Source organism: Camponotus floridanus, unplaced genomic scaffold (genome assembly GCF_003227725.1).
Source record: "Camponotus floridanus strain SB8 unplaced genomic scaffold, Cflo_v7.5 scaffold31, whole genome shotgun sequence".
Taxonomy (NCBI): domain Eukaryota; kingdom Metazoa; phylum Arthropoda; class Insecta; order Hymenoptera; family Formicidae; genus Camponotus; species Camponotus floridanus.
Genome location: NW_020229448.1, coordinates 1,083,475 through 1,094,326, shown reverse-complemented (window position 1 = coordinate 1,094,326; position 10,852 = coordinate 1,083,475). Strand labels below are relative to the sequence as shown.

The window sequence follows — 10,852 nt, the reverse complement described above, 5'->3', positions numbered from 1 at the left end:
GAAAAAAAATTGTTATGTTCCTTCTACTTATGAATATAAATTTTTTATCGTGAATTCGTGCGCACCAAAAGAACTGGTGAATACAAATATTCTGTGTTGCATTATATATATTTTTATAATTTTTGTAAAATCATATTTCTATTTGAGTGTGTATGTATTTGTATATATGTGGCAGAATTATGCTAAATTTTTTTTTTATAAAACTCATCATAGATCATCAGGTAGCCAGGTAAAAATGTTAAAGCAAGCAAGAAAGACAGAGAAGTTTTGCTACCCGATGAGAAAAAAAAAAGAAAAAGAAGAATGATATTTATGAAAAAGTATCATTATAAATAATACAATAATATTTGAACAAAAATTAATATAATTATTAAATAATTATATTAATAATTATAATTATATTACAAATTAATGTAATTAATTTTTTTTAAGTGCAGGCAAAAAAGTTACAAGAGGCAGGCTTTGCCTGTTCTTGCTCCTTCCTGATTCGTAGATAAAAAGCCTGTTATAGATAAAAAAAAAGTTGCAAATATATCTTATTCAATAAGAATGAAAGCTAACTCGTTTAAAAAGACACAAATACTGCATCAAAAAATAACTATAACAAAAAAAAAATAATGGATTCTGTCGCTCGTTGATCAAATGGGCGTATAAACAAATAAGTTGTACATGCCATTTATAATTTGAGCCCGATATCGGAAGAGGATATCATAAATACTTGTCCGCAATCGCGCGAGAGATATTCGTTGTTTTCACGAGAAGGTCGCGAGTTTTACGCCTCTATTAATTTTCATTAACGATCGTACGCAAAGGAAGCAAAACGTTCGCGTGACGTTGAAGATGAAACATCTCAACATCGAGAACGACAAGACTGTTTCTTCGAAGTCGCATCATCGTTTTCTTCCTCCGGGACGACGATGTGCTCTAATACAACAGGAGAAGATGTAGCTGAACTCGGAAATTCGCACGTAAGCGATGGCTCGAAGGTCAGCTAAATCTTCATTCATACACTCTCTTCATCGTCATACAATTGGATGCTAGGATGTTCGCTTGTGCTGGTTAAATTACTTCCTTCTTTCAAGATTCGACCAATTAACTCGATTAATCAGTATCGTCGTAGTTGATAATTCGGTTGGCCATACGACCATTAATCCTTCAGTTCATTTCGGCCCATTTAACTAGTCTACTCACCGCCTCGACATAATAATTGGCTCTCTCCATGGCAGTATCACGCCAATTCGTACGTTAATTATGGCTCATTGTGTAGCACCCGATTAACAATATACATTATACGTTCTAGGAATCAGTCACAGGCTGAACCCCGAGGCGACTTCGCTCCGGGGGCTAGCCAAGTAAGTACGTAGCTGGGGGATAGGGTGCATTCATTTTTTGCTTTCAGAGTTCTTTCTCTACTGTAATGTCTACGTAATTTTAGTTTCTTGAGTAAAAAACAAAAGGGAGAACCGACTCAGCAAGGCATTCATACCTTTCCCTGCTCGTAGAAGACTGCGTGCTCCGTGTATCTTCCAGGTCTCTTAAATTTTCGCCATCTTCTCGCCTCGACGTAAGACCGGTGACCGCAAGCTTCTCTATTTGCGAACTCATCGGCTTCATCGGAGAAGATCGCAAAAATCTCTTGCAGCGGATGTTCCGTACCTGTTTCTCGCATGCAAAGGTGAGACGAAGAGAACTCGGGATCGTCTTCTTACGTAGCCGAGCTTACCAACTACTTCGCTTCGGAGTCTTCGTCCAGGCCGCCCCAGTCTCTTGTGTCTTCCTTAAAAGAAAGAGAGTCGGCTCAGTAAGGTATCCTATGTGGGTACCTTACTGACTGCCTTCAGAAGATCGCTTTGCGTCTTTTCCAGGCCGCTTACGTGATGCTGCTGCTGATGCTGAAGGGCAGCGCTCTGCTGCTCCTGCTGCAACTTGGCCTGTTTCTCCGCCTGCTGTTTCTTCATCATGTCTTGCTCCTCGCGCTCGCGTCTGGCCTGCTCGTTGATCTCTTTAACCGCCCTCAACTCCTTTTTCAGCTTCATTCGCCGATTTTGGAACCAAATTTTGATTTGCCGTTCTGTCAGGCAGAGTGCATGCGCGATCTCTATTCGTCGTCGTCGCGTCAGATAGTGGTTAAAGTGAAATTCCTTTTCTAATTCCAAGGTTTGGAATCGCGTGTACGTTTGCCGGCCTCTGCGCCTCGGACAGCCATTCGGACCTGAAAATGTTAACAAATCTAATTTTTGAAATTCTCTTCTCGATAGTCTCTAAACTTCTTTTAGATACGACGTACTGAAATATTAATATGCAAACAAAATGATGAATATGAGATTAAAAATATTCTTTCCAAATACCTTTAACTCAAAAGTTTTTTCGTTTGACATTTATTAACGTCACATATTCGTTGCAAAATATTCCATTAAATACTTAAATATGTAAATTAATTATAAAAGCTGTAAATATGGAAAATAGCAGAGAGATGCATATTTAATTTTATACATATTCCATATTTCTCAGTAAAGAAGAATATTATATTAGAATTTTATTTTCCATCAATTTTACGCTTTTGATAACGTTTTATTGTAAATAAAAGAGCTGCTTCCTTAATCGCGACCAGCGATTTATTGTTAGCTAACAATACTCTTTTTTGTTTCCTTTCTCAACGTAACCACAGGAAACTTTCCGTGCTTTTTCACAATTCTAAACTCTCTCTTCACTTTCTCTTGTCAAAAGGAAAAAACAGTTTTTTATTACGAATCTAAAAAAAAGATAAAAGATGAATGAGAAAACAATAAATAATATTCGGGATACTATTGCTATGCGACAAACGTCTTTCCAACGTTTTATTCGTCTTACTTTCCTCAAGAATTTATTATTATAAAGAGAGATGCGATTTTTAATTTTCTTTTTATGTTTAGGATTAAAAATTGGTGCAGATTGCGCGATTATGAAATTTGTGTTGTACGTCAGTAAAATAATGAGATTCAATTTTTTCCTTAAAATCTGACAATTCTGTAAATTAGAGTGCATCGAATCGAAAGATACTTTCTCATTTTATCTTCAGAGCAAATTTCAATACATTGACGTAAGCATGTGTGATTCAATCATTTATACAAGTGGATGTTTTGTTGACGCGTTATAAAAATTCCGATTAACATTACAAGGGAGATGACTCAAATAAAGTTTCTTAGCTATTATTCGCATTGTCAAATGCCGACGAATGCAAGTTTGTACATGTGCATATAATATTTATATCCGACCTTGATTCACGACCTTGAGCTTACACTTTTTTTCAACCTTCCGAAAACATCTTGTTTACGACAATAAAATCATCTCCGGATTCTTTTCTAATTTTATGTTCGGCGGCTCTCTTTTGATTTCAAATACAATTTCACTGTTTAAAATTTTCTTTGGCGTCACAAAGCATTCACTTATATAAGTATTATTGCAGAATCACGCGTGCTCATGCAGCGTGAAACTTGTACTGATTATGAAGGTAGAGTGAAAAAATATTTTTCGGCTCGGCGCAGTTTAATTTTTACAGTGTTTCCAGACTTAAAAAAAAATTGAATCCTATTACTTTACTAACACACCACATATATCTGTGAAATGTCAGATCTGGAAGAGATTCCGTGACAGATGAACGAAATAATTAAATGACATAATACGGAACTGTCAATTTTAAACAATAAAAAAGCAGAATAATAATCAAGTAATAATTTATTACTGCCAGAGATAAATTTAAGACACCTACATTTGATGCGAGAGAGAGAAAGAGATAGAGAGGGATCTCTTGATATGCCAATAATGTCACTGCTGAATTTCGAACAAATTTTCGCAATCAATTCGAAGGTAACTTCACTTTCAGTTGTCGTCACGGACGTCTCTTCTGAGATCGCTAAGGAACCGGTTCCTTGGTGCAAAGAGCGGACGGCTATAATACCATCATTCGCGAAGCGACGCTGAGTGGCCATATTATTGCCTCGTGATGAAGCAAATGCGTGCTACTGACCAATAAAAGATAGCAAGACTTTTCGTTCCCCTTATTTCACGACAATACGGAGATTGTGTAGGTACGTTAAAAAAAGGTGAGAAACCTAATTATTCCTAAAATCTATTATTATATTAATTATCATATTGGAATTCTTGGGAGGAGGTAATAGCTGATTACGGGTATTTTAAAGAATCTATCGTAAGCTAATTTTTTATTACAAGATCTCTTTGTATCAAATCTTCGTGGTTTAAAGGCATGCGAAATTTTGCGTCAGAAATTATAAAATTGAGACACGTAATTACATGTCCGTTAAAATGTAACTCTGGGTACATCGGAGAATCCCTGTAATCGTGAGAAAAAGTAAACCGCGTACACGAGACACACATTCTATAAATACATTCATTTTCGTAAATAAACCAAGACATATAATGATATTCCTAAAGACAGTAATACTATTCATGAGATCGATTAGCAAGCGATAGCAATTTACGCTGAATTTATAGGCGAACGTGATCCGCTTACACCTCGCGGATTGCTGTATATCGGAGGAATTAGATTAACAAATAGCGAACGAGGGACGGGAGGGGAAGGGGAATTATTCAATGGCAGATTTAAACGTAGCGACGCCGTATTTTCCATCTCCTGTCATAACGATCGGTCGTGCGGTGGCGCTCGAATGACACGCACGTGCGCAATTTCCGATGCAGGATGACCCATGAAATACGTATCGCTCTCCGAGCAGAAAACTCTTGGAGAATGCAGAGAATGCTGATATTGAATTCAGCATGGCCGTTCTCGCCGGTGCGGTCCGAGCTCGCGCTCGCGCTCGCGTTAGTGTACGTACCTGAATCAGCGACTCGCACACCCGCGAAATCCGCTTTTTGCGTGGGTGTAGGTGTGCGCGCGTCCGTATTGGGGCGAATCAACACGGTTTTTAGCGGCGTAACCGTGTGCGTCAGTTTGGCACACGTACGTCGGCTGCAGCCACCACCGGGGTGGTTACCGCGAAGCCCGAAGGGTGGGACATAGGGTTACCTTGGCAACCAGAGGGGAAACCATTCCATCCTCCTGGCGGCATATCACGCGAGAGAGGCCAGCCTGGCAGAGCCAGAAAACTCTCGCGTCCTCTCTCTGCCTCCTCGACCCTACGAGAGGAGCTCGTCGCTCTTAGGAAGACGGGTGAACTTGATTGCGCCCACTCCATTCGCCATAAATATGGCCCATCGGCGAAGTGCTGGCGCGAGCATTATCAATAATTTCGACGCGGTAAACTAATGCTGGGGTGTGCCAGAATTTATTTGGCGAGAGAATAAAGTCGCTGAGATGCGATGGCTTATCCCGAGTGACGTTTGTTCGACGAGCGAATAACAAGAAGCTAAATTTCCTCGGATCGAATGCGAAATATTTCCAAGAAACAGCTGATGCGATTAGCTAAGCGTCAGGTCTCTTTCTCGAAAACAAGAAACGTAACGCTTATCTAGAAGCGTTAATTAGAGTTTTATCGCGAATGATTCAGGGACAAATAAATTATAGTCAATTGCCGGTGGTCCATTGCCACCCTACACAAGGGCGGCACAATGGGACGCGCACACAGAAACGCGCCATTACGGATGGCACGGGCCTGTGTCTAATTACGGTCATATACTAAGTTTAATATCTGCTTTAGGTCTGCTTTAGCAGGCGGTTCGGGATTTTGGGAACAATCGTGGATATTGTGGAAGTTTGTCATGCCATGTCCGCCGTTCCACGGGGGTACCGCTAAGGCATCCCTTCGGATTTAATCAAATCGTTTCGGCGCCCACGCCATTTTTTCGAATAGAACTTTACCTAAAGATTTATCGCCTCTCCTCTGTATTGAAAGATAAAACGATGCGCAGCATTCATATTGCGTCTCTTGGATTTCAGGTCTTCGATAAATAAGACACGATTATTCCAATTTTATAAATAATTTATCCGCAATCTCTTTCCGACCTCGATTTCATATCTGTCGCATTATGCACGAACATCGCAGACTTGCCCATTTTGCGTCATTGAATGCGACGCGAATGCTTTTAGTTTTTCACGAACCGATTTATTAATATGCTAATTAATGCGATTTATTATCAGCGTTATCATCTCTACGTAAATCGATCTGCTCTTGACTTGTGACTTATTAACGTCACGCATTAACACGCCAGAACGCTTCGCTTCGCTTCGCTTAAGCGGCGATTAGGATCGCGCTCTAAACATTCCAGAGGATGTGGCGTCACGTGGGAGCGCGTTCTAAGATTAGCTAGCGCCTAGACTATCAATCGCGGCAAAAAAAATTTCGAGCGAATGTAGCGCAAAGCGAGGACGGGACGAGACGGCGGTTCGTCGTCCGAGAAATGTCACTGGTGTTTTGCGAGCGGCAACCGCACACAAGTCGGATGGATAGCTTTCTGGGACGGCGACGTCGCGACGTCGCGTCCGGGGATTTGACAGCACCTGCAAATCGCGGGGACCCTCCTCGCGTTCTCGGATGCGCGTCGCGTTATACGGCCTGAAATTCTCTTTGTCCGACCGCCGGAGGGACCACGCGTGAGCCCCTCTCGTAGCGATCCATTCATAAATATCTCAAAACGGCTTAATTTCGCGGCGCTGCGGGCGAATAAAATCTCGAGCCGGTGAAAAATGTAGACAGTTCGCCAGATGAAGGGGAACGGCGGGAGAGGGGCGAGGGGGGTGAGGGACAAGAGAGGAGATACGGCGTAGCCACGACCCACGGTTCGCTTGATCGCCGTCTCGGGTCACTGCAACCTCTGCCAGAACGATAGAGTTGGGCGATCGGGTAGGAGGCACGTTGAAGGAAGGGAAGGGAATAGAGGTGGAATGCGACTCTGCGAGAGAAACGGCGGAGAGAGAAAGAGAGATGGGAGAGATATGTAAAGGAGCGAAAGGAGAGATGCGGAGAGAGTGCCAAGCGAGGAAAAATGCCCACGATAACTCCGCCGTCCGTTCCGTCGCGATTTCAAGCCCGGCCGCGATTTATGCGGCTAATCCCCGCACTTTTTCTTGCCTCTGCATCTCGCCAGGTATCCGGTTCAAAGGCTCTAATTCAAGACCAATTATTCGGCTTCGCTAAATATATATGTATTGTTCCATCTGACCGTTGTTGATTAAATTCTTTTTTCGCATGTCCGGTTGTTTGTTGCGCGATTGCAGTTTGTTATCGGAAGCATTAGCGGCATGAAAAATCCGGGTCTGACGAGCGAGCAGAGCGCAATAGTCACGTGAGTAAAATGTTGCGTATGTAAAACTTGCAAACTGTGTTATAATTTCTATTTTGTAACTGATAACACCGGGATTTTTTTCTGTCACAGTGTTACGGAAAAAAATGATATCCGACAGTGCGTCGGAATTGATATCAATGCGAAAAATGTATTACGTAAATTTTACATAAAGTTTCCGTTTGCACGTAATTATTGTAAACGGTACACGAGAGGGAAGTCCCGATTAAATCTGCTCGAATTTAATTTAAATAAAATTAAATAAAATATATCATTACGTTAATTTTAGTATTTATAGGTTTCGATAATTTTATAGTTTGCAAGATATATATATTCCGAACATGAATTGTTAAAATATTATTTTTTAGAATATATCAATACATTCTGCTCTTGAAACAACTATTGCCAATACATTCTCCCAAAATGCAATACGATTTAAACGATTATCCAATTTTTATCTTGATATTAAATTAAAGAATATTATTTTCCTTATTTATTCATTGTAAATTTAGTGATTATAAATTGAATTATTCTAACATGTCACTTTTTTCAAATCCAAAAAAAGATTAGAGCTTAAAGTTCGATCTCACACTGCAAAAAAAATTTTTAAATTTTTAATGCAGTTTACAAACAATTTTAAATTAAAAGATACTTATATATATATATATATATATATATATATATATATATATAAATTCCCATTTTATTTAATCCAATATAATTTTCAGAGAAAAGTTCCTTGCGGATATCATGAAAAAATATCGCTGTTTCAAGCTCGGAAACTTAAAAGAAATATGTACAAGATAAAATTATACTGTATGATGTTAGTAAGAAAATTGATTCCAATATTTCCTGTATATAAATAAGAGCCGAATGAGTCAAATTAGAGTAAGAATAAAATTATTGTTTTCGATTGCCAAGTTTAGTGAGAAGAACCAAAATTGTATAGAAGCAAGCACAAGGCGAGCGGTTGACATTTAAACGCCTCTTTAGATTTACGACGATCTGGCCCTATAGTCGCTATTACGGCACAGTAGTCTCTACAGCTATTTTGTTCCAGTCGGAATGAATGACCGTTCGGTACTTTTGAAGTGAGCCACTTCGTGATACTCTGGAATCCCCACATGGTCTTATCAAATATTGTTTTTGCAATGGTATACAGTTAATAAATCATCTACGTAATGTAGATGTGCTAATTAAAAGGATCAATTATATAAAATTATATAAAATTAGCATCTTTATAATTATATGTACATACACACATATGTACATATGTACGTAAACACATAATTCAAAACATCAAGCGTCATTTGCAAGAATGCACTGATTTATGTTATGTAATTAGTTGAAAAATCAGCAATATATTAGCTATGATAATTAATGATTGACTCATTTTTTTTCATTTCTGTTCATTTTTATCATGTTTATTATTGTTTATTAAATATCATTACATTCATTTATGGATAGGTTGTTAAATCTATAAAGTTTAATAAATATCTCTATCTCTTCTTTATTCGAATATTTATTAATATTTTATTAGATTTTTTACATTGCTAATTATTTTATTATATCGAGGAAAAAATATTAAATATATATATATATATATACATATGTATATTAGAAGTTTTGGGACTTGTATAAATTATATTTAATATGTAATTTTTATACATTCAGTTATATATATATATATATATATATATCAGAATTTTTTCTCGCCTACAACATTTATCGTGATTGTGTGTGACTACGATTTGTCCCCTAACTTACGTAAGAACATTTTTTTTACAGATGTCATTTACACATGCCGGCGTATCATGTTGTGGCTATAAAAGAGGAATAGGCACAGACACTACAAGAACAATCTGAAGAGATCTTTGGCGATTTAGAAACTGGAGCATTTTTCTGCTCCGGTCGACTGCAATGGCTGACCTGACACTGACATTAATTACCGGAAGCGATTTATCGCTCTTCGGTTATCACATACATGGCGGTACGAGTATCACAAATAGTTGCAAGGACATATATATATATATATATATATATATATATATATGTGTGTGTGTGTAATTTTATATTTTTTAATAATTTGATTATTCATCCAAATCTAATTATATATTCGATCATAAATCGGTTAATATCAGTTAAGAGTGAAAAAAATTAAATTTCTTTAAACTTTTGTTTGCAATTAATTATCAAGATATTTTAATGTAGAATTGTTAAACATATTTCCGAAAGAGATGAATAGCGCTAATTTTACTCAAGCTCGATAAGATAGACGTCTAATAATCTGGAGGAAAAACGCGACTTCTCTGAAAGAATCCGTAAATAAGCATTTATATGTTATTACATACATCGAAAATGACGCAAAGATGATACCGACACCTGGAAGCTGGATATACAGGTGCGCGCGCACGCGTAGCACGGTCCGTCACGACCGGCAATAGACTTAAATCCTGATTGGTTGGACAGCCAGTCGGAGACTGTGTGCGAAGCACACAGGTAAGTCCAAGGGAGCGTTTGGAGGGGTGAGAGCAGATCCAGTACATATATACAAAAGTATGTATACATATATGGAAGTTCCTATATACACATATATACATCGGCCGCGGCAATAAAGGATTCCGACAAGGATGGATGGTGAGAGGGGGAAGTTCGCTCCATTGTTCCCGGCGGAACCCAAAGGCCCCATCCATAAGGGTGCCTCCCATTATCCGGCGTGTATCTACCACACGCGCGCGCCTCGACGTGCACGCGTGCTCTCGTACATACACGGAGGATACGCGGACTCTCGTTCGCCTAAAGATCGAATGTACCCAGATGCGAGGCGGTACCTTTCGCGATGTGTAGCGTGTATCGTACCTACATGGCGATCAATTGTGCCGCCGCGGCACAATAAGAGCTCTAATCTCCCACGAAATTGTAAAGTCGAGGAGGAAAATTTATAAGAAGGGTCCAGGTCTCCCGGAACGACCTGATAGAAGGCGTCTTGGAAAGAGAGCCGGCGCATATTTCGCGGATTTGGAAAGGATAAGCTGCCGGCGTAAAAATCCTCTCGCTAACATCCCTTTAATTTTCTAGATGTTGATTAATTTTAATTTAAAATAACAAACATGATTTACAAGTACGAATTTCTTATCAAATATTCGTGCGATCCTTTTTTAAAAAGTATGAGGAGAAGTAATTATTTTTAGATATAATTTTTTTATTCGTTATATGAATATTTAAAACGATGGCTGAGGAATTTTTTATTAATCGCTGTGTCCCGGATTGTAAAATTACGGAAGGTACTAAATTCCGCACGACATCCACTCGTGTCACGTACGCAATACGAGCGTGCAGATAACACGCAAATATAATTGAGTACCTGTGCGAACGAGGAGTAAACGTCACAGTAACTTTTATCAAATCGATAATTCATTCATACGCCGAAGAGCTGGCCATCTTCCGTATACACATAATGTCGCATAGCTGACACACAAGTGCGCTTAAAACTGCTGCTAAATTTATGAAATAAAGCGTACGATGCACATTCCGAAAATTTATTGCGCAATCGACAGCGTAATTTTTATTATTAAATAAACACATCTCGCGCGCTAGTCGCATCGTACGCTCCTCC

General features: G+C 38.8%; 1 protein-coding gene across 2 annotated transcripts in view; it reads right to left on the bottom strand.

The window, feature by feature from the left end:
• Positions 1-437: 437 nt before the first annotated feature.
• The window catches only part of LOC105252419 (homeobox protein abdominal-A homolog), a 29,406-nt gene continuing 18,991 nt past the window's right edge, over positions 438-10,852 (bottom strand). The window contains exons 3-4 of one of the 2 annotated variants that reach the window (XM_025410337.1): positions 1,875-2,212; positions 438-1,777 (exon numbers count right to left, since the gene is read on the bottom strand). In XM_025410337.1, the coding sequence (XP_025266122.1) occupies positions 1,727-1,777; positions 1,875-2,212 (389 nt within the window). In that variant the 3' untranslated portion in view covers positions 438-1,726. Of the gene's footprint in view, positions 2,213-10,852 lie in introns of both variants that reach the window. The other variant, XM_020027891.2, reaches the window with a different exon arrangement.